At 43.3% G+C, this 23,862-nt stretch overlaps 1 protein-coding gene across 2 annotated transcripts; it reads right to left on the bottom strand.

Annotated features, from left to right (window-relative positions):
- Window positions 1-882: 882 nt before the first annotated feature.
- GRTP1 (growth hormone regulated TBC protein 1) lies at window positions 883-23,862 on the bottom strand. 2 transcript variants are annotated; one of them, XM_077927664.1, is made up of 8 exons: window positions 23,193-23,862; window positions 18,770-18,921; window positions 14,088-14,246; window positions 11,621-11,745; window positions 9,070-9,166; window positions 2,393-2,583; window positions 2,114-2,299; window positions 883-1,317 (listed from the first exon to the last, which is right to left on the bottom strand). In XM_077927664.1, exons 1-8 carry the CDS (start codon window positions 23,249-23,251, stop codon window positions 1,228-1,230), a joined length of 1,059 nt encoding a protein of 352 aa, XP_077783790.1. In that variant the 5' UTR covers window positions 23,252-23,862; the 3' UTR covers window positions 883-1,227. The 2 variants fall into 2 exon arrangements, with proteins under 2 accessions (XP_077783790.1, XP_028583911.1); XM_028728078.2 differs by having other exon boundaries at window positions 2,411-2,583; window positions 23,193-23,852.

Raw genomic sequence — 23,862 nt, 5'->3', positions numbered from 1 at the left:
AGCAGTTTCAGAAGATGAAAGAGCAGTTGGGTTTGCAGTGGCCAAGGTACCTACAGACAAGGGAATACGTGGTGGGCTGTTGTGTAAATGCCTGGCAGCCATTGCCAGCACAGCGTACCTCACTCCTGCTGTGCTGGTGACAAGCTACCACCTGCCTTCCCCCTGCCCTTCTGGCTTGCGGAAGCCAGAGCTGTATGGTGGCTTACTCAGCTGTGGGGTTGGAGGCTTCCTGCCCCTTAGCTGAGCAGTTTAAAGAAGCCCCACCCCCCCTCTTATGCAGGGGGGGGGGGTTGATCAACTGGGGGGCACGGAAAGCTGCCCACTCAACTGATCAAGCCCCCATACTGCTCTTGCTCACGTGAGCTACAATGGCATGGGGCTGGGCAATGTATCTTGGCTGCTGCTTCCTCCCCTAAGGTGGTGAGGAAGCAGCAGCTGAGATACATTTCAGACATCGTGGTATCAGTAAATCATGGCATTTAGCTGCATCACATTGTTAATGACCAGATATTGCCCAGCCTTACTTAACAGGTAGAGACCCTATATCATACAGTCACAACAGGACAAAGCACACACAACTTAAAAGTTCAGAGGTGCAAATAGAAGCTGTGCTTGTTCTAGTAGCCATTCATTCGAAGATCTGCATACCAGATGGCTCCTAATCATACAATTGATTCCCAACACAAACAATTTATTTCAAGCGTCAGCCTATGGGGGGGGGGGAGATACAGCAAAACCTCCCTGTGATCAATACATAGACCAAATTTGATTTTTTTAACGTCAACAGCATGCAGAAGCATACTGAATATTTCCAGCTGCTGGAGATTCTTCTTAAATACTTCTGCTAGAGGTCTTAGGCCCATTTTACTATGCAAGTTCAAGAAGAGGGGATTTCAAAATAGAATTTATTTTGCATTTTTATATTGATATTTATAAATCTGTGTATTTAAATATTACAAAATCTTCTGAAGGTATGCAGTGCATTTGTTCCCAAAAAAAAAGGTTACCACCACAGTGACCACATTTTATTCTCACATAACTTATTTGTTTTTACAAAAAATAATAATAATCAAATTACCCAGTTCAACACTTACTTGAAAGGCTGGAGAGAATTGGTCATGTCAATCAACACTAATGGAAACTGAAGAAATGGTGTATCAGTGGAATTAAGTGAAGAAATGTGCCCATTTTTTTTGCAGCATTTTGTCTTTTTTAAATATTGTCCATTTATGTCTGAGCAATCAGATTTGCTCTACAAGTTTCTCGTAGTTTCTCTATTGTAGCCATCCTCAGACTTCCAGGCTCTGTAAATATTTTCTAGAATTAAGAATTTAGCAGTTGTTAGTGTAAGTCAGGACACTGTCATTCTTTTTACAAGTGGTTTCTTCTTTTTGCATCCTTGAGTATTCCCATCACTATAATGGCTCTTTCCCTTGGACAACATCAGCGAGGCTGGGGAGCCCAGGACCACCTCCATACACTCTGCCCAGGTTTGTCTCCCAGGGTGGTCACTTCAGTGCTGCAAACCATGGGTCAGATTCAGACTTGCTCTTCTGTGAGCAGAAGGGAAGGAGATCCAGTGAAAATTCACACCAGAGCAAAGATGCTGGCTCTGGTGCTGCCTCCCATGCTGCTCCACAGGATCCCTTGAACATCTATCTGACAGCAGCTTTACGGGAGATTAGAGAGAGCATCAGCAAAAAATTGCCTCAAACTCCTCTCTCTATAGTGTTCGGCCCACTTCTAGTTATAGCCAACCAACCCAAGTTCAAGAGCACCATGAAAAAGCACATTGAAGCAATACAGTTGTACCTTGGAAGTCTGGTTTTCGAACGTTTTGGAAGTCGAACAAAGTGCGGCTTCTGATTGGCTGCGGGAAGCTCCTGCAGCCAATTGGAAGCTCCAGTGGACGTTCAACTTCCAAAAGAACATTCAAAAACTGAAGAGTCACTTCCAGATTTCGATCGTTTGGAAGCCAAAAGGTTCGAGAACTAGGCTGTTTGACTTTCAAGGGGCACTGTATGCAGAAAAGCAACAGCAAATAAACTGAAGGCTGCCAATGCTCACAGCGTTTCTAGCCAGTTTATAATTCTCTACAACATGGGACGCCTACCTGCATGAAAGTGTGACACTCCGTTACGAATGGTCCTTTGGTGATCTCTTTAAATCTATCACAGATATCTGGGAAGTTGGTGGCTTCCAAAATGAAAGCTTGGTGGTGCTTAATTAGTGTTAAGGCCACACGAAATATTATTTTTGATCCCTCGTAGAACAAGCAGTCCCAAATTCGAAGTACAGTCTGTCGGAGAGAGGATTTTGTTTAAAGGCATCACTAAAGCATGCATATAGCCTATGCCATTAACAAAAACAAAACCCACACAGCTAAAAATACCATCAAGTTCTCACTTGCCTCTACTGGAAGAATGTCAATGAACAAACATATAAACCAACGCGATACCAGCAAAGTCCACATGATGCCATGTTTCTCCATTAATTCTGCAACGGCAGGAACTTTCATTTTCACAAGCTCTCCAAGAACTTCTTGGTCTGTTTTCAGACCCATCATTTCTGGACTATAATAATCTTTAAGGGGGAAAACAAAAGCTAATCACCAAAATGATCAATTGCTATCATTCATTGAAAAGAAAAACAGTATATGGGGAAGGGAAAGAGCTCATTTTTCAACAGGTAAAATTGCAGCGTGTGTCTTTCCACTTCAAGAGTAAAGGGCTCAACCCCACATATTGTGACAGCTGTTAAGAGGGCTCAGATTGCGCTATAACTAGAAGAGGCTGTCAAAACGCCCTGTGTTCCATGACTTGAGCAGACCCAACTCTAGATACACAAATACACAGCTGACAGATAAACAGCTGTGTGTGACTATATGTGGTACATTTTGGGATTTATCCTTCAAAGCATCTCAGGCCCTACCTATAACATGTGGGTCCACAAAACGTTCGAAGGCCACATGCAATTGTCAGAGAGTTATTTCAACCCGAAAAGGTCTCAGTATGGCTCCATAAATTAGTGCCAGCCTTAGTATGATTTGTCACCACCGAGGACCACACAGTGCAATAGCTCCTCTCACCTATTAAGTTCCGCAAGACTCTCAGAAAACTCAGGGGGAGGGAGGGGTTCTTACTTTGTGCACAGTGATCAGGGGCGGCTGGTTGCAATAATGGTTTTGTGAGCACTGGTAGTCATCAGAAACTACATTTGTGGGTCCCTGGGTCTCATTCTGGATGGGGTCCTGCCTGATAAGCCCTAGAGAAACTGCTCCAAGCTAATTCCCAGTCCATCACAGGCACCTGAAAATATAAAGTTGCTAAATGTAATTCAAGACTACAGAAACTGCTGTTGGCACCATAATAGGCTTGGGAGCAGGTGGCAAAAAAAGTTGTCAGATAGGCAACCAAGTAAGCCCCCCCCCTTTTTTTACATAAACTCAGTATTTAAAAGAAATACAGAAAATAAACATTTTCTTAAGGAAGCCTCCAGAGGGCGCTCTGTAACTTGGCATAAGTCACTGTGCATCATGTTCAACATTAATCACTTGATCTGTGGAAAGGGAACAGCAGTTGCTGCTTTCAGTCTTCAGAGCAGAAAACGAATGGTAAAGCTCCCACAAGGCTAGCAGGGCATGTTTCCAAGCTGCTAAAAACTAGACTGAGGCTAGGGGTGCCATTATTGAGTTACTGTGCTTTCATGATCAGAAAATACTAGCACCAACTGAGCACAGAGGTCAACTAGAAATTAAGTTTTCCAAGTCTGTGCCCCAGTGTTATATGGATTCTCTCTGGCATCACTGCCACGCAGAGTGTGCCTTATTGCACATGGAATATTAACATCCAGGCACAAAATAGAAAGAGGGAGGGCCCTTTCTGCAAAACAGGCACTGTAGAAAAACATATTTAAAACCAAACCACAACAATAAAAAACAGCAAAACTTGAGATAATAGTACAGTGGTACCTTGGTTTACACAAGGACACGGGTGGCGCTGTGGTCTAAACCACAGAGCCTAGGGCTTGGCGATCAGAAGGTCGGCGGTTCAAATCCCCACGACGGGGTGAGCTCCCGTTGCTCGGTCCCTGCTCCTGCCAACCTAGCAGTTCAAAAGCACGTCAAAGTGCAAGTAGATAAATAGGTACCGCTTCGGTAGGAAGGTAAACAGCGTTTCCGTGCGCTGCTCTGGTTCGCCAGAAGCGGCTTAGTCATGCTGGCCACATGACCCAGAAACTGTACGCCGGCTCCCTTGGCCAATAAAGCGAGATGAGCCCCGCAACCTCAGAGTCGTCCACAACTGGACCTAATGGTCAGGGGTCCTTTACCTTGGTTTACAAACAGTCTGGTTTGCATATGTTTTGGATTACAAACATGTCAAACCCGGAAGTGCATGTTCCGGTTTGCAAACTTTTTTTGTATTACAACCCATTTTTTTGGATTACAAACAAATTTGTTTGGAGGCCCCATTGGCGAAAGCGTGCCTTGGGTTACAACCTGTTTTGGTTTACAAATGGACCGCCAGAACGGATTATGGTTGTAAACCAAGGTACCACTGTACTGGAACTCGCAAGAGCCATTTAAATACTACCGAGCAGGGGGAGGGGGAGGCAGGCCTCACCCTGCAGAATTGATCACAAGACACAGTGCATGCACATCATTTGAATGGCAATGCCCATCAACTTTAGGGATGCCTGACCCCCAATATATTTTACTGGGGGCAGGTGAAGGGCCCTTGGCCTCTAGGAGTTGGCTCCTAGGGTACCAAGGAAAAGCCCAAAAATGAAGAATTGCTTTTACTCAGTGTTGGAAGATGATCAAGTATAGCAGCAACAAAGATAAGGAGAGAGATTTCCATAGTCAAGGCGCCACTATTAAGAGAGCCTTACACCCAGTAGCTACCTATTTAAAGAATCAAAACCTATGAGTCAAGCCTATGATCAATGTTAGAAACAGATATGAAAGCTAGGAGCTAAATGGCACCTTAAACCTTGGTTATGGATGCAACAACAATATGTCTAGGTGTGCTTTTTTATAACAAGAATACAAAGCTGAAAATGAATGAACTGCTGCTAAAACATTACGTTCATTTTTCACATAGTCTGGTCCTTCCCCTGTCCACCCCCCTAATATTCTTAAGAGGGTCTGTTCCCCAGTCTTCAGAGAGTAGCTGGAAGTGAGGAGGCAGAAAAAGGTCCTCCTTTCTTACACTCTGCAGTTTTAATCCGAAATCTTAAGACGCAGTACTGCGCCCAGAGCTCAGAAACTGCCCACACTAATTAAATTCCCTGTCACAAAATGCACCTAGAACAATGGGAGTTCTGAACACTGCCTATGATGGAGATCTTTACCGGTTGAGGCAGGCTCAGAAATGGTATGGTTGGTCCACTAAAAGACTATTATAGCACATCCAATTCTATGGAGTGGCTTAAGCTACAGAGACATTAACGTCTGCTAAGCAACAAACCATCCTGTGTGTGTGGACTAGGTAAAAACTCAAAGGGAATTATTTTCATGGCATATGTCAGGCTTCCTCAACCTCTGCCCTACAGATGTTTTGAGACTACAATTCCCATCATCCCTGACCACTGGCCTTGCTAGCTAGGGATCATGGGAGATGTAGGCCAAAAACATCTGGAAGGTCTAGTTTGAGGAAACCTAGCATATGATGTCACCTACTGCAGCTCAGTGATTGTGGGAGGAGAGAGACTGATTCATGGCGGAGATAAAAAACTTAAAATTAACTGTGTCCTGTTTTTAACAATTCTAATCATCCCTAGTTAACTTGATTTATCCAGTTCATCAGTCGACTATGAACATGTCTAACTGAGATTTATCCAAAGTCCTGTATTACCTGCATCTTTCCCTTCTATCTCGTCATTACTTTGCTTGCCATTCCCACAATTTCAAATATCACCTAATATAATCAAATATGATCAGTTAAAATATGATGCATCCACACCGGCCCTGTGACATTCAAGCTCCTTTGCTTGTGAACAGATTTAGAATGTCCAGTTCTTGGAGCAACCAGCCTTTGAAGTCATGAAATATCTGGAAGATTTGAGGCAGCAGGTTTTGTCATAGACCAAGTGAGTTGTATTCGACACTACAAGAAACAACAACACAAAATACACAGCTGCAATAGAGACAAAGGAAAGCTAGCTCACTTAAGTACCAAACCTGCATTTTACTGAAGTGGTTTTAGTATTTGTGTATCAGCTTGAAAGGCTGTTTGGGAAATCGTTGCACAGTGATGTTGACGTGTTACTTAACCAATTGTATTAACTGCATTAACTTGCAATTACCAGATGAAAACCAATGTTTTCACCTGGAAGAGTTCAATAGCTTTTGAGCCTCTCTCTCAATGCAATTTATGATATAGTCCATAGATATCCTTATGAGACAGAGGCATAAGAAATTAAAATGTGAGTGCTGGCCATTGTAGGTTTGCACTGGCATTACGAAACAGTTGAAGCTCAATATGTGTTTGCTTCCTTTTAAAAAAATGGGTAAAAGTGCTCTAAGAGATTATGTTCCCTATCCAAGTTAGAGATAGAGAGAGAGAGAGAGAGAGAGAGAGAGAGAGAGAGAGAGCGCGCTGCTTTTCCCAATGTGCTGGACAGAGGTATGCTTTATATTGCTTCCTCTTAACTCACAATATATACCTCTGATTCAGACAACAGCTGAAAACTGCATCTGCTGCAGTACTGACAGAGGAAAAATTCCTAAGATAAGGCACATGAGATCCCTATAGGGTTATGATGATGCTCAGGTTTGTGCATGCATTTCCCTCATCACTGGGACTCAGTATTTTCACACACACAGTGGCTTTTAGGGCTCACAGTTCAACAGAATTCTGCTTGCCAGATTTGCTTGAGTCTTGATATTACAATCTTTAATAAAGCATCAATAAAGTTGCAGCTGCTTTCTTGTCCTATGGGAGAGCCAGCATGGTGTAGTGGTTAAGAGTAGTGGACTCGTAATCTGGTGAACCGGGTTCGCTTCCCCGCTCCTCCACATGCAGCTGCTGGGTGACCTTGGGCTAGTCACACTTCTCTGAAGTCTCTCAGCCCCACTCACCTCACAGAGTGTTTGTTGTGGGGGAGGAAGGGAAAGGAGATTGTTAGCCGCTTTGAGACTCCTTAAAGGGAGTGAAAGGCGGGATATCAAGTCCAAACTCTTCTATGGACCAGTAATGAGATTTGCAGGGAATAAGGAATAAAGATTATAATGGCTATTGTGGACTTGTTCTCTGCCACAAATGGATTAAAAAGAATATCCAGAAATAGAGCATGGTGCAGTTCCCTGACCTTTTCTACTTTTAAATCTCCATCTTCAGATCAACAACGCAAAGAAGCTGAAGAATCGTCTTTTGAAACACGGCATATGCATGCCCATGTAGACTTCAACACAAGGTTGCTGTACCCACTTTTGCAAGAAAGTTTTAGAAAAACTTTGGATGTTTAACTGGGAAAAGATAGCCCGAATACTTAACAAAGAAGTCAAAATGAAAACTGGCAAGTTGCAGTCTATATCCGGAAGATTCTAGCCCTCCAACAACATCCCCCAAACACACCTCTTCATTTTCTCCTACGTCAGTGTGCAGTGATTATTCACTCTTGTGAAGAAGAGATTAAGTGCAGCACTTGAGGACATGGGGGGGGGCTATTCCCAAATACTTGGCAGCCCAGCCAACTTATGAAAGATGTGCATTTATTCAAACATTTTTTAAAGGAGAAAGAATCGCGGCTATGCTTGCTTTCACACTTTTAGGAGCATTTAGGAACTGATCAAATTTCAAGGATGCTGCAAATAGATCTGTACAATGATTGAAATTCTGGATTCAGATCCAGCAACTTTGAACTCTCTGCTAGGTTGTAGTTACACATTTTCACTGTGAGTTGCTTCTTGTTGGGTAGAGCAGAAAGGGGGAAGAGAGACCGCTATCTGGTGTCTTGAAAATCCCCATTATCTTTGGGATAATGGTTAAAAGACTATTTTCAGAAAACAAAAACAAGGGATCTGGCAAAAATAATTCAAAAGCAAACAAGACTTTCAAGATGTCACAGGTTTTGTACCCCAGCCCTTCCTTCTAAAGACATGCTCTAAAAAAAATACATCTAGCAGTTCCAGTTCCAGTCACTGGAAGATGAATGAACCACTAAAGATTCCACTTCCTTTCTAAGAAGCATGCTTTAGCAGTTCCCATTGTACTACACCTTAACTATTTTAATTAACATGCAAATGAACAGAGGCCTGCAGAAGTGCTCTGGTTCAATTTCGCAGATTCTTTTTATGTAGCTTTTTCCTTTCCTTGCTGCCTGCCTGCCTTTTGTAAAGGATGAGAAGTACAGCAAAACACCAACTATGCCTAGACTGCAGCACTTTATATTGCAGGTGGGAGCTCACATGATAGAGAATGATGTACCATGAAGAAGACACTCCTCATTCACAGATACCCAGCATGTCAGAAAAGGCTAGGTGAGAAACATCTTCCAGGTTTTCTCTGTGGTACATGCCCGTGGACACTTTGGGGTCCACGGAATGCACCCGGGGGGCCACGGCCCTACCCCTCGCCACCCACCGCAACTAATTTGGGGGGCATTTTTGCATGGAAATATTACAAATTCTATGGTCTGTCTTGGCTCTGTGCAACTTTTCAATATATATCACTATCACACTCACACTCTCTCTTGGTGTGTGTGTGTGTGTGTGTGTGTGTGTGTGTATATATAATAGGATTATGTTGTGATAGGACGTAGGGCCTCTTATGGAAGGAAATAACCCAAATGCCAAAAAAGACTAGGCTATGTGCTCTCAGTAAAAAGAGAAGAATATATCAACATGTATTTTGCTACGCATACAAAAGGGAAGTGTAAATAGAATGAATATAGAGGGATGTGATTGTTATTTCCTACAGAGAACTGCTTTCAATGTAGTAATTGGGTAATTCTCTGGAGTTACGATATTATATGATTAGACTACCCATTTGATAGTCACTCTTACTTAGCTCAAACACAGGAAGTTATCTGTGACACAAAGATAGAGATGGTGGGAGTTTGACCTACCAGGCAGTATTCGACCAATGAGAGCATCTAATAACCAAAAGGATTCCTCTTCATTCCTTGTGATAAGAATCAGGTAGCCTGCTATGAAATTCATGCCCTAAAACACAAAGGAACAATTTATCTAAGTAGCTTGATACAATGTTGACAAAAGTAATCTTAAAAGGAGCCAAGGGGCAGAGGGAGGACCTAATGGTAATTCATGCTTATCAAAAGTCAGTTTTAAAAGTGTTGTGAGCAATTTCTTGCTGCAGATTCAAGTAAAACACTTCAATTTCCGAGGCTACATTAAAAGGAAAATAATGTTTGGGCCACTTTGACTTTAAGATCACACAGACTTAAGTCTCCATTTATAGTTGTGCAAAGTCTAGAATTCCACTCCCTTGAATAATGAAGGATGAAAACTGTTTGAATGACCACAAATGAATGCATAAAACAAAAGAAGTATTCAGGGATGTGAATAAGCCCTGTTTTTATTTATTGTTATTTATTAATTTATATACCGCTTACATGGCAAAATGGCTCCCAGTTGTGTTTTCCATTGAGTGCTCACCCCAAGCACACTCCTTTACTTTCAGCCAATGATAATACTCAAACCTTTCCCAGAGTAATTAGGTGTTGTTGTTTTTAAATACCAGTTAGGAATTCTACAGCTGACTCCAGAATTACAGCCTGTTCATAGCTTGGCTATTTGAAGTATAACACACATAAGCAACACAGGAAATACAACTGCGTTGTTTGGTTTTTGCATCATATGATGTAATGTTGTTTTATTTTTGTTTCCTTATATTTATGCCCTACCTTTCTTTCATCACAGAACCAAAGGCAGGATGCATGTGGTCCCCAGGCAGTCAGCCATGGACCAGAACCAGCTGAGTGCATCATCGCAAGCATTGTAGGTTTTTGGGTTAAGTAGCGAAATGGCAATTAACTCAATGATTTATGATGTGGCTAATTGGCATGGAGAAGAAAAAGCAGACAAAAGACAGTCTCTGGGCAAGAAATGGATTTTCAATGCTGTCTGTGTGGTGGGGAAGAGTAGGATTGCATCAAGTTCATCGTAATATTAGTTCACATTTGACGGCAACCCTAACCCTATTTACCTGGGAGTTAGCCACCAATGGATTCAATAAGACTTACTTCTGAGTAGACATGGATAGGGTTGTGCTGTTATTTCTATTTCTGCAACACACACACACAAACCCCGCCATGAATTTCTTTTGCAGCCATCCTAGTCACACTCACAGCAATTGCTAGTCCCCAAGTCTGAAGTGTACAAGTTGTAAGATCGTTTTAAAACATTCATGGACACTAGTATCAATTGCAGTCTGTCAGATCCGGCCTTTGAATGCATCTCCTGTTTCATCTCTTTCTTTTGAAACCTCCCTGAACCTTTCACCAATCACTCTTCTTTACCATCTTCTTCCATGGAAAAGAACAGAGCGCTCTCATTTTTATTTCATAAACAATGCATCTGGTTTCAAGGAGGAAGATGCGGGGGGAAGGACTCCTGGATAAATGAAAAGTTGTCCCACAACTAGTAGCTCAGTTAATCCAAAATAGGTCCAGTTGTTTTGCTTTTTAATTCCAAGAATTCATAACCATCTGTTTGTGCCTAATGGGCATGATTCAAAAATGTTTGTTTCCAATTTTCCCTGAAATGTAAAAAAGCTAACAGATGTTGTAAACAGCAACAACAAAACCCTCTATTCTACTTTATGGGGGTATTTGCCCTCCAATTGTGAGGGTACGTTTTCAGCCCTCAGACTGCCAGCTTGCTCAACAATAGCAACCATGGTGACAGAGGGTTATTTGGCACTGCAACAAAAGAGTGCCCCTCAACAGACATTCATGGAGCAAACTAAATTGTACATGCCAGCATAAAAGCTCATGCACCGAAGCATAGTACTGCAGCGTACAATAGCAAGGCAACACTAACTTCAGAGTTCACAGTGATGTTTCTCAGGGAGTTAACTGTCGGGCACATTAACATTGCAAGCGTTAGGAAGGTCCTGTTGAAACACAAACTCGGGTGCCCCAGGTTCGCAAGCATTGTCCCACACTTGGTGGGTGTCTGAAAGGACTCAAAGCAATCTGCCCCCACCCCCCAGAGCGCTTTTTCCAGCAAGCAATCTTTTACCTTGCTGAAAAGGCATTGCCTTCTTTTAAAGAAACGTCTAATTTTTGCTTTAAAAAGTCTCCCAACCAATGTTAAGGTTTACAGTGCATTTTAGAGAACAGTAGCAGCTCACTTTATACCTACGGCAGTTTGATATGCAATGATGGTGTAAGTTCGATAGGTATTGTTCGCATGTGAGGTGGTGTGAGGGTCTCTGAGCCTCTTGAGACTGGAAAGTTCCAAATAAAGGAGCAAACTGGAAAGTACTAAACTATGGCAAATTTAAGATACTGACTAAGGACTAAAATAGAAGGGTGGGAAAGTTAAGTGCATGAAATCTACATTTCTCAAATCTTGCATTGCCATCAAGGCCACCCAAGTTGTAAATGCTTCGCTTTAAAAGAAGCTCACGATTGCATTCCGAATGTTACATACCTGGCAGTATCCCACTGACTGATTATGGTGCCCATATGCCACTAATACGTTGTAGAGTGTCTTCTGTAAGCAGGGATCAGCAGTTTTGCGGAACCTTACATTATCCGGAAATGTCCTATTCATGTCTAAAATGTAAAAAAAGGAAACAGCAAAAATTTACAGTAAAATGTATCTATAAAGCAATATGATTCATGGACCAAATTCTTGGGATCTGAAGTTGCCTTCTCACCCATGAACTCAATAGTTGACAACATGTTATCTATCTGGGATTCCCTGCCATAGGACTGATCAACAATACGGTTCAGCTGTCCTATTGAAAGGATCGAAACATCCTTATGGATGCATGACTTGTGCGTAAAGTACCCCTGCCCGTACGGGCCAGTCTTGACAGACTCTAGGGTTGTGCGCCCATCTCACTTAAGAGGCCAGGAGCCAGCGCTGTCCGAAGACACTTCCGGGTCACGTGGCCAGCGTGACATCGCTGCTCTGGCGAGCCAGAGCCGCACACGGAAACGCCGTTTACCTTCCCGCTAGTAAGCGGTCCCTATTTATCTACTTGCACCCGGAGGTGCTTTCGAACTGCTAGGTTGGCAGGCGCTGGGACCGAGAAACGGGAGCGCACCCCGCCGCGGGGATTCGAACCGCCGACCTTTTGATCGGCAAGCCCTAGGCACTGAGGCTTTTACCCACAGCGTAGGGGATGCTCAAATACAGATCTGAACAAGCTCAACAGGGTCATGATTTTAGCCCTGTCCTCAATATCAGGTTGTTGTTTTTAAACATCTGCACATTGAACATGGTTTTCTGTAAGGGAAGATCAGCATTACAGGCTTTAAGAAACCTTTTATTCTTCAGCAATGCAGGCAAAATGCTATATATCTATAAACAGGGAAGGTTGACTCTAAACAACTCTGAAGTAGACTGTAATTCACAACAGCTCATGCCATAATAAATTTGTTGTGTCGTTAAAGGTGCCACAACTGTGTGTCTATTTCATCTGCCGACTGTCCATGGATTTAACATTATCCCATCTCCCTCAGGACTGCAGAGAAGTCTTTTATTGTTTCTTTGCATTCCAGGGATTATCCTTTACAAGATTCCAACGACCTTGAATAATCACCATAGTTGCTTGCCTAGAACATTAACTATGTGGTGGTATCGCTGCAGTCATCTTAATGTTTGTACTGTACTGCTTTTAAAGGGTTGCTGTACACTGCCCTGATATTCTGAGAGGCTTGTTATACTTGCAGAAACTGGCATTTTATTCTAGAATCAACAGAGAAAGAGTATTCCCTCCCCCCAATATAATCCAAACATAATCTAGATCTAATGCGTTTGTTTGTTTATTTATTTATTGCCCCTGAAAAGCATTGCTTGTGAAATTTGTTTCACTCCAAAAATAAAAGTTCATTGCAGATCAGTTCTCTGTAACCCCTCAGTGTGAAAACCGATGTGAGCAGTTCCAGCAATGGGAACGGGGAGGCACCCACACCAGCCCAATGATGTTGTGGGTGAGCATCACCACTTCCTTCTTCATTCACCTGTGGCATGCGCAGGGAGGGAAAGGCATGACTGATAAAGGGGAGAGTTTTAAAATGCATAGCCAGTAACCTTTGTGGACGACAGGATCTAGCAACAATCTAAACTGAAAGCAGCATGTTGAGGACAACCATGAATGATTCTGGACTGAGAAAAACTACATTTCTGTGCTATGAATGGGTCAGTGTATACACAACCTCACTTGAGACCTGTGGAGACACTGCTGGTACCAGTCTGGCAGACTATCAAACCAAATAATCCATTTGAGCAGGAATACACACACACACACACACACACACACACACACAGTGGTACCTCGGGTTAAGTACTTAATTCGGTCCAGAGGTATGTTCTTAACCTGAAACTGTTCTTAACCTGAGGTACCACTTTAGCGAATGGGGCCTCCTGCTGCCGCTGCGCGAATTCTGTTCTCATCCTGAAGCAAAGTTCTTAACCCGAGGCAATATTTCTGGGTTAGCGGAATCTGTAACCTGAAGCGTATGTAACCTGAAGTGTATGTAACCCGAGATACCACTGTATATGCATAGGAATTGCCAAGAGAATGTCCCACACTGAACACAAACACCATTGCTTCTGCAAAGGGTCAGGTTTTCATTTGTCTCCAAAACCAAGGCACAAGTCCATAAAGGCACCTGGCAAAAACGTTTCTCTATAAGCCAAACCTTTGACTGATTAACATTCTATGGCATTTTAAATGCATTTGTGGGAGGGGCGCTACTGGTTTGTTTGTTTTTTTGTTTTATTACGTATTTTGTGTCCTGATTTTGTGGCCTTCAGATGAAATACAATATACAAACAAACGAACAAATTCCCACGCTTGCCTCTCTATCCATGGAATACTTGGCTACAGGCTCCTTGGTAAACAGCAGACTAGATTGAACAACCACATATATGTTTAGATGCTAACCTGTCTTAATTGTGTCCACGAGTTTCTCATTTTTGTCTCCCTCAAGTAATTTCTGGTAGTATCCAGGGTTTTGTTCCATGTGGGACTGAGCACCACTCACCACCATCCAAACCAGTGCACGGTGCTCATTTGGAATGCCTTTCCTGATATAGCGTTTTACTGCAAAAGAAAAAGCACACCAGTTGATATTTCAAGCATTATATTTTGGATACTTAAAATACAAAAAAAACACACCAAAAAACCCCTCCAAGGGAAGTAAAAGGACGTCAAGGTAACTAGTGTGGCAAGGACAACCCAGTCACTGATGGGTGGGGTACAAATGAAATGATTATTATTATTAACCAGCAATTGCTGATTATTCTACAAACAAGAGCTTGAAAGTGCAGAACCAACATTCGTGTGACCTTAGTAAGAAAGGTAGGAAACTTCCGCGACAAGAGGAAAACACAAAAAGCAGCCAAGTGCCTTTTTCAGATGACCACAAAAATCCTGAGAGAGAGGTAGTTTGTGCGTATCATGGAGAAGGGCAAAAAGGAGGTGATTTGTTTATTTATTCCCATCTTTTTATACCTTCCTTTATTTATACCCGCCATGGAAGGAGCACTTGTTTCAACTTGGGCTATTAGTACAACCAAACACTCCTGGGTTTTCCAGGTTAATCGTTTTTTAAGTTGATTAGTATACCTTCTGTTTTAATACTTTTTAGCTTTCCAAAACGTTTTACAGATTCTAAATTATTGTACCCGCACCCTACTTGTGCTGATCTATGACTGTAATAAAGATCTGATTTGACTGATTAAGTTGATTAGGAATATGAAAATTTCCCTACAAATCTAAAATAAATTAAAAATCTGGCTCAGAAAATGCTGCCAATATTCCGATAGCCAAATGATTCCCATCTACAAAAAAAAAAAAAAAAAAGGATTGGGGTGGAGAATCTATTCATGCATTTTTTGTGTGTATGGATATTACAGTATGTGGATATTTATAGTTAAGCAAAGCACCATATTTGAATATTGCTTCCACAATGTCTCTTGCATTTGCAGCTAACCCTTTCCCATCATGGCTATTGATTTTAAAAGTAAAGCCAGCTTAAAACACAGCTCAATTAGATGCTGCAATTGGATATAGCCTCATGACTTTGGTAGACAGTGGAAGGGGAATGCAACCCTGAGGTTACATTGTTCTTTAATGTTGTTGTTGACAGCAAAGCCACGGGTCCAGGGCCGGCCATACCATGATGTAGAGTGAGGCAGCTGCCTCAGGTGGCAAATTCAGAGAGCTGGACATTGGCTAGAAAGGTGTGCCATGTGGTCTGCCCTGCAGCCTCTAAGCTAGCTTCCTGCCCTAGCATGGCTGACACCAGTGACACAACCCGCCTCAGGCGGCATGCTCCTCCCATCCCACTAGGTCACACCTTTCTAGCCAATGTCGTGGGTCCAGATCTGTGGACCCACATATCTGGCGTGGGTCCAGATCTGTGGTGATGGGGAAGCATCCATGGCATGCCTCAGGTGCCAGAAGGCCTTGGACCAGCCCAATGAGGAAGAGTAAATTTAAGTTATGGAGGCCATGCATTCCTTTCTCAGATACTGTCCTTCATCTGAACATCACAAGGTTGAGAGAGAATGTCTATAAATCACAGCAACATCCCCTTCCCAGCCCTCAAGTCTGTCCTGACGCTGCCCTGAGTATCCAGGTGGGCACAGCTGTGTGAGACCAACTCCTCGCCTACCCAGGTTTCAGTGATACGGACCAGACCAGCTTCCTCATCTATAATCAGAGCATGGAAGAGGGATGAGGGAGGTTGTACTCAGAGCCAGCCTGGCATTCAGCAACAGAAGTCATAGACCTAAGGGCTGGCTGAAGGGACAACAGCAATTCCCCAGGTTAGAGGAAAGGCTAGCACACAGCATAGTCACCAGCGGCCTGTGCTGTGTGCCTCTTACCTGGCCTGCCCCACTTCCCCCTACCCTGAACCACTGCGACTGGAAGCCACTGTGTTCTCTGCAGTTCCTCTCCTCCCAGACACATCTGACTTCCCTCAATAAAAACAAAAAACAAACCCACGCAAACTTAAAACAGTTAAAACAATTGTTAATTGTAGCAGTCTCTGCTTATGAAGCTGGTGCTGCAGCTGGGAGACATACTATTGTATACCTCTACAATCTATCTATTCAGGGTGCTTTTAAAAAAATGAAAAATGTGTGTATACGTAGGGGAGAGCAGAAGAACCCAAAACACCTCTCAAACTGTTCTATTTTGGGTTTGAGCCAACTTCTACCTACACCCATTAAGGATTACAAAATTAAAACTTTATCAATAACCTTTTAAGGAGATGTTTGTTTGTTTTTTACTTTCAGTTTAAATGGAAGCCAAGTTTCACAAATTTAGCTCAGTGCTGGGGCAATGCCACATGGGGTGCCTAGAATATTGTGCTGGAACTTAGAAAAGATGTGTAGAGCCAGTACCTAAAGAGACACAGGCGCAGAAAATATTTAAATATTTTGCCAGCTCTGATTAGCTTAATCACTTTCCAGTTTGGCAATAAGCCAGTGGTTGGGCCTAATTATGATAAACAGCCACTAATAATCAGTGGCATCTTACTCGCCCAACTGGTTATAGCAGTTTCGTATGTACAGGAAAACTGTATAATTGCAAGTTACTTGTTACCATTCCAGCAGTAAGCTGCAATTGTTGTGCAAACACCGAGTCATGAACTCGCCCAGTTCTCTTCACAGAGGAATAAGTTACGCATACCTGACTGTGAAATTCCCCTTTTCCTATTCAGCCCATGAAGGCTTTGAATATGTGAAATATACTCAGAGTCGCAAAGTGATTTCATGCTCTTTATTCAGCTCATAGTGGTGAGGAGGAATGAATGAATGTCCCCTCAGAGTATCTGCTTTATATACATTATTTACACAATGGGCTGCACATGATTGGCTAATTCCGGAATTCTACTGTAAGCCAATCAGGTTGTGGATTCACTTCTATCTGGAGCATGATTGGGTGGTTCCTGCCAACCAATCATACTGCTGCATTGTTCTAGGACCAATCAGACTGCTGCATTCTGGATCCTATTGTTCTAGGACCAATCAGACTGCTGCCTTTTGGATCCTATTGTTCTAGGACCAATCAGACTGCTGCAGTTTGGATCCTATTCAACTCAGTACATAACACCATGCAAACGTGAAAATATTTTAATTAGCCTCAGTGTCATGATTTGTCCTCGAACTTTGTCCTACTCACTAAATGAGTTTGATCTCATTAGCTTGGATTCCACCTTCATGACCAGAGTCCTGTTCCAAGGAATGGGGCCCTTTCATATCCTCTTCCTGCTGAATGCCCTATGTATTTCCTGAAAATCTGCCCCCAAGTGTTGGGGAACCTTCTAGAAGAGTATGAGATGCAGCACAGAGGGAATCGGCAACAACCACCACCACCCACCAACTACCATAGACTAAGAAGAAGTGCCTTGTTGTTCATCTTGGAGGAACTTTGGAAGCAATAGATATTCGGAATTATTAATTAATTAAACTTGATTTTATTGCTTCAGCTTCAGTAATGTACATTTAAAGGAACAAGCTTCTATACTTCCTCTCAGCATTTAAAGGTAAAGGGACCCCTGACCATTAGGTCCAGTTGTGACCGACTCTGGGGTTGCGGTGCTCATCTCGCTTTATTGGCCGAGGGAGCTGGCGTACAGCTTCCGGGTCATGCGGCCAGCATGACTAAACCGCTTCTGGCGAACTAGAGCAGTGCACGGAAACGCCGTTTACCTTCCCGCCTGAACGGTACCCTTTTATCTACTTGCACTTTGACATGCTTTCGAACTGCTAGGTTGGCAGGAGCAGGGAACGGGTAGCAACGGGAGCTCACCCTGTCGCGGGGATTCGAACCGCCGACCTTCTGATCGGCAAGCCCTAGGCTCTGTGGTTTAACCCACAGCGCCACCCGCGTCCCTTTTTCAGTATTTACATTTGCTTTTATAATGATGCATTTGAAAACCTACATTTCCAAACACACCATATTTAAAACATGGTGAGGGAACAGAGACGTTGGAGAGAAAAAGAGTGTTTCTATTCACGGCAACTCACTGTGCTGCATTTGCAACAAGTAGCTGCTCCTACCAAACATCCGTAGTAGCCAACAGATTATTTCTTACAAGGACAGAATTTACGTAGAAATGAAAACAATTAATCAGCGATCAAGTGTCAAAAACAGGGATCACCCTCCTTGCAGTTTCCCCATAAACTCTATTCATTTGGGCTGTAATTTGTATGCCTGCTTACCTGGGAGTAAGCCCTACTGAACTCACTAGAACAGGCTTCCTCAACCTCAGCCCTCCAGATGTTTTGAGACTACAATTCCCATCACCCCTGACCACTGGTCCTGCTAGCTAGGGATCATGGGAGTTGTAGGCCAAAAACATCTGGAGGGCCGAGTATGAGGAAGCCTGCACTAGAATATACTTCAGAGTAGATTTGTATAGGATTACACTGTTTGTCCAGAAAGAATCAAAGTAAGGTCTGAAGTGGGGTAGGTATAAGACATTGGCACTGCAATAAATGTGAAAACAATGTCCACCTCCCCATATTGAAAAACTCCTGTTGAAAAGATTCAAGCAAGATTTCACACAGGAGAAGGAAACAAGGAACAGTTTCATACTGGAATATTACCTTTTAAGCTTTTCGGTACACCGCGGTTACCCTTTAAAAGCTTGGCCCATTTAATTGCTCTCCTTGTGAGTATCACTAGGTATCTAGAAAAAAAATCTTCATATGATGTATAGTCAAAGTTTGCTGGCCTTTCAAAACCATACGGATCCACTCTGCAACAGAAGGGAAATCATTGTACACACATATTAGTTTTATGTAGTTACCGTATATAAACTTCACATACCTAAATTAAAACTTTTTTTTTCCAGAAATGCAGCTTAGAGAGGAAAAACTGGACTTTAAAGTGTCAGAATGAAAGATGTTTATCAACTGGAAATGTCAATAAACCTTCCGGAAGTTTAGAAGATGAGTCTGCTTTTGTAGACACCCAGCTAACACCCATTAGCTTTGGTGGTGGTTGATGCTAATTAGGACTGATAGGGAAGAAGACAAAGAGGCCAACAGTAGGTGGAGCTAGAACAAATGACAGGAAGAGCAAATTTAGTTTTGCCCCCATCATCCTCCCTGCTAAGTCTACAATAGCAACACTAAGGAGGAAGGTTACAGTTGGTTCTACCCTGAGGGATAACCAGCCTCATATAACCAACATACTTAAGTCTAATTAATGCATGAAAGGGTTAATGCCATAGAGTAAGTGGTCCTGCCAGGCTTAGCTAGGTCACTCCCACTCCCCTTGGGAGGAAGATAATTGGGCCTATTGTTGTACCTAAGTAGACCCCAGAAGCTCAACATGCGAGGTCTGAGCTGGTGGGACGCGGGTGGCGCTGTGGGTAAAACCTCAGCGCCTAGGACTTGCCGATCGCATGGTCGGCGGTTTGAATCCCCGCGGCGGGGTGCGCTCCCATCGTTTGGTCCCAGCGCCTGCCAACCTAGCAGTTCGAAAGCACCTCTGGGTGCAAGTAGATAAATAGGGACCGCTTACCAGCGGGAAGGTAAACGGCGTTCCGTGTGCTGCGCTGGCTCGCCAGATGCAGCTTGTCACGCTGGCCACGTGACCCGGAAGTGTCTGCGGACAGCGCTGGCTCCTGGCCTATAGAGTGAGATAAGCGCACAACCCCAGAGTCTGTCAAGACTGGCCCGTACGGGCAGGGGTACCTTTACCTTTACCTTTAAGTAGACCCCAGAAGCTCAACATGCGAGGTCTGAGCTGGTTGCTCCAAGATCAGACCACATGGCTCTAGTAAGCCTCTTTTGAGTTCCTATACCAGTGATTTAGGAACTTTCAGCAGTGTAACTAAGCCAAGTTTAACTGCCTATGCTTTCTAAATGCTGTGTGGAAAAGCACATGAACCTAACCTTTGGAGAGTTTAACTTACCAAGTTTGTGGACTTTTTCTATGCTAAGGGAAGGACTTTGGAAGGAACTTAGAAGGACATATTTTAATGATCTATTTCACACTTTACTTTGCTGCGTATTTTGTGATTTTTATGTCTGCTGGGGTTCTCTCACCAAAGAGGACTTGCCCCAAACCTGGATCTTGGCATCCAGGGAATTCTTTTACATGCTTATTTTTTCCTTCCAAGTAACACTTTCAACCTATCTTATAGGGCTGTTGTAAAGATTACACTGTATATAAAGCACATTATAACCTGGTAATTATTTTTATCTAACCAGGACATTAATGGACCATTTATACAGAGTAATATCACTGCATGTTTTGTAATTTTAATCCTAATTATTTTTCTTTTTATTAGTACTTGTTACAAATCAAAGATCTTTTCAGTGACCAGAGTTTTACCTCAGTTTTACAGTCATGGTTTACTCAGGCAAGTGATAGCACACTCTTGCAGGGAGTAGACAAGGCCTTTTTCAGGTCACTTGTGTGTTTTGCATTAAATTCTGAACCTCATCAAGCTCTGTATAATGGGACCAATATTGATTTACATGGTTGCTTATCTAAATGCATACATAAGGCAGGTCAATCAATCCATTTTCCGCTCCCTTTAGCCTCTGGCTATTAGCTGCTTGAAAACAGACAAACGAGAGAATAAAGTATCACCGCTTAAGACATTTCCAATAAATAGTATCAGTTTCACCATGTACTTATAAAGGGAAATGTTCAGCTACAGGGACATGTGCTTAAGTGCCACTGGTTTCGACTGAACTTAAGCATGCATAACTGTGCAGATTTAATCACTGCAAAAGTTCAGGAAAGCTCAGCGCTTCAGCACAAACAAGTTGTATATTTAGCATTCAAACGCAAAAGGCACAACTTTCTCAAGCCTCCCAGAAAAGCATACATGGGACTTTGGATAATAACGTAATTCTTAAAAAGTACTCTTCCAAAAGAGATGGCCACAATACCTCCCAATTGCTCAACCGCAATTTATACATACAGCAGTGTGGGTGAGAAAGCCTTTCCTGGACTGCACTACTAATACAATACGTTTCTATGCTGCACTGTTAAAAAAAAAAGTATCGCACTGTGTTTCCTTGTAACTTAAGACTTCATGTTTCCACGTTCCATTCGGTCTTTTCAGCCCTGCTGGGAGGATGGCATTCAAACAAGCCAGGTTCCAACTAGAACCCCATCGTTCTGCCAGGACGCTGAGGTCCAGCGCCAAGGGCCTTCTGGCGGTTCCCTCCCTGCAAGAAGCAAAGCTACAGGGAACCAGGCAGAGGGCCTTCTTGGTAGTGGCACCCGCCCTGTGAAACGCCTTCCCATCAGATGTCAAAGAGATAAACAACTACCTGACATTTAGAAGACATCTGAAGGCAGCCCTGTTTAGGAAAGTTTTTAATGTGTGACATTTTAATGTATTTTTAATCTTTGTTGAAAGCCCCCCAGAGTGGCTGGGGATGCCCAGCCAGATGGGCGGGATACAAATAATAAATTATCATTATCATTATAGAATCTGAAGTGGTACAGCTCAGGAGAAAAGCTTTTATTACTGTCAGTGGCAGCTCTTGGGGTGTCAAATTAAAAAATTAAGCGTCTCTCATGCTCCATTCTAAATCGCAGCTATGGCGTCCCCAAGGCTCCACGCCTAACTGGTTGCGCTCTCCTAAATCTGCCTCTGCTACTGTATTGTATAAGCGGCTGTGCCTGATAATATGCACCAGGACAAAGAACACTGCAGTGGCAGTGTTGCTCTGAATCCCAGTTGCTAGAATTCACAAGTGGGGAGAGTGTGCTGTTGCACTCAAGTCCTGCTTGTGGACTCCCCATAAGCCTCTGGCTGGCCACTGTTGAGAACAGGATGTGGAACAATTATGGATCTTTCATCTGATCCAGCAGGGCGGCTCTTCTTATGTTACATCCTTGCATAGCCATTAGCCACTGTCAGGTGATAAACAGGGAACTGCTGGTCAGCCCATCCTTGATGTCTCATTTATCTCTCTGCAGAAATTCCACTGAGCCTTTTTTCCAGCTAGAAGGAAATTTATAAACATAACTTCCATCTAGACAGTATTCAGCCTTTCCATATTCTCCAATGATTACCAACCTCTGCGCTCCCATATTTATAATATTTCTGTATTTATAGAGTACTACAGTACACAAATTGTTTTGATATTTCTTATAATAACAAGGGCTTCTTGTTTAAAGGATTTTAGACAGCCTTTCGGGACAGAGTCTATTATAGTTTTAAGTTTTATTTTACAAATTAAGCGTTTTCCTAAAGTTCTATGTGGCAATAACAATGGGGATGATGGGGGGGGGAGGTGTTGGGGAGAGATTTCAAAAAATAATTAAATCTCACTATTTTATGAAGTTAAGATGCCAATAAGTGTAAAGAACTGAAATAAATTAATTTTCAAGTGGATTGGTTTGAAAGCAGAAAGAAAAGTTCATTCTTTCCATGTAACCTTCCAAAGGGAGTAAGTGTTTACTGTGGCAGCTGTAAACGACTAATAATCATGGCAGTGAAAGGTTACTTTTATTACAAGAAAACCCGAAAGAGTGACAAATCAAGATCTTTGGTAACAGGGTTTTGAAAGTTTAATTATTGGGGGGGGGGACACAATGTAGCTAGCTTAATTAACTTATCCACTGAATTAAGCAGCCATACCAACACTGCCAACTGAAACCTGAAGGGCAGAAATAACTGCCCCACTGTGTACTCAGTAACCAAAGGGGAATTCATGCGATACAAACTTTAGCTGAAAACCACAAGCAAGAAGCGCTTTCAGTAGGGAATGGGGCACTCCCAGCATCGATTTACCCCAAACGTAAATAAGTTTTCTGGGTTGCCTTTCTCAAGCAAATCCTGCTGCTGCTGCTTTGTTTTTTTTTAAACTTCCTGTTGTATCACAGATACACCTGAGGGGCCACTTAACACCAACCCAGGAAGATACACGTATTTACGTTTGTGGCATGATATATAAAGAGATTATTACTATATAGAATATTAAAGGCACACACACAAAAAGCAGGAGGGCAAGCCAAGAGCGCTCTCCATTATTCTGCAAGGGCGCAACCTACCTGTGGACGTTGCTCTCGCGGTTCTCGCGCTTCGCCCGCCGCTCTTCCTCCCCGTCCATGGGAAGGGAGTACGCCGAGTTCCTCCAGCACAGAATGGTCGAACCCCCGCCCGGCCCGGCGCGGCCTCGCCGCTGCCTCCTCCTCCTCCTCCTCCTCTTCCTCCTCCCCTTGCTGGAGACGAGTCAAAGTCCCACCACTCTTATCAAAGGAGAGCGCGCCTCCTCCCTCTTCTTACGCTCCGAAGTTGTCTGCGAAAAAAGTGCCTTTGGCGAGGTGGGAGGGAAGGGAGCGGGCGGTTTCCAGAGCAGGGCAGCCTGCAGTAGAAAATGTGTTCACATTGGAGGGCGGGGTGGGAGGGAAAAGAAGCGTCTCCAAAGTTCCACAGCGTCGCCCTTCAAGGACAGGGAACAGAGCGGCGCGCGGAGCTTATCCCTTTCTGTCTGCGCTTTTTCAGACCAGTCTGTTTTCTTTCCCCCGCGCCTGTGTGGGAGAGTTTGGCTTATTTGTGGCTCCCACCGCCAGCCGCGTTGGGAATTGCGCCTCCTTAAGGACAGCGCCGGGGCAAACGGCTCCTGAGGTAGAGCGATTTAGGAGCGCAGCTGAGAAGCCTCCCTTTCCCCGGGTGGCTGAGCGCGCGACTGGCTCCTCCTCAACCTGCTGCTTCGCTCCG

The sequence above is a fragment of the Podarcis muralis genome, chromosome 4 (genome assembly GCF_964188315.1).
Source record: "Podarcis muralis chromosome 4, rPodMur119.hap1.1, whole genome shotgun sequence".
Taxonomy (NCBI): domain Eukaryota; kingdom Metazoa; phylum Chordata; class Lepidosauria; order Squamata; family Lacertidae; genus Podarcis; species Podarcis muralis.
Note: the sequence above shows the minus strand (reverse complement) of the source record. Positions and strands in the feature narration are given on the sequence as shown.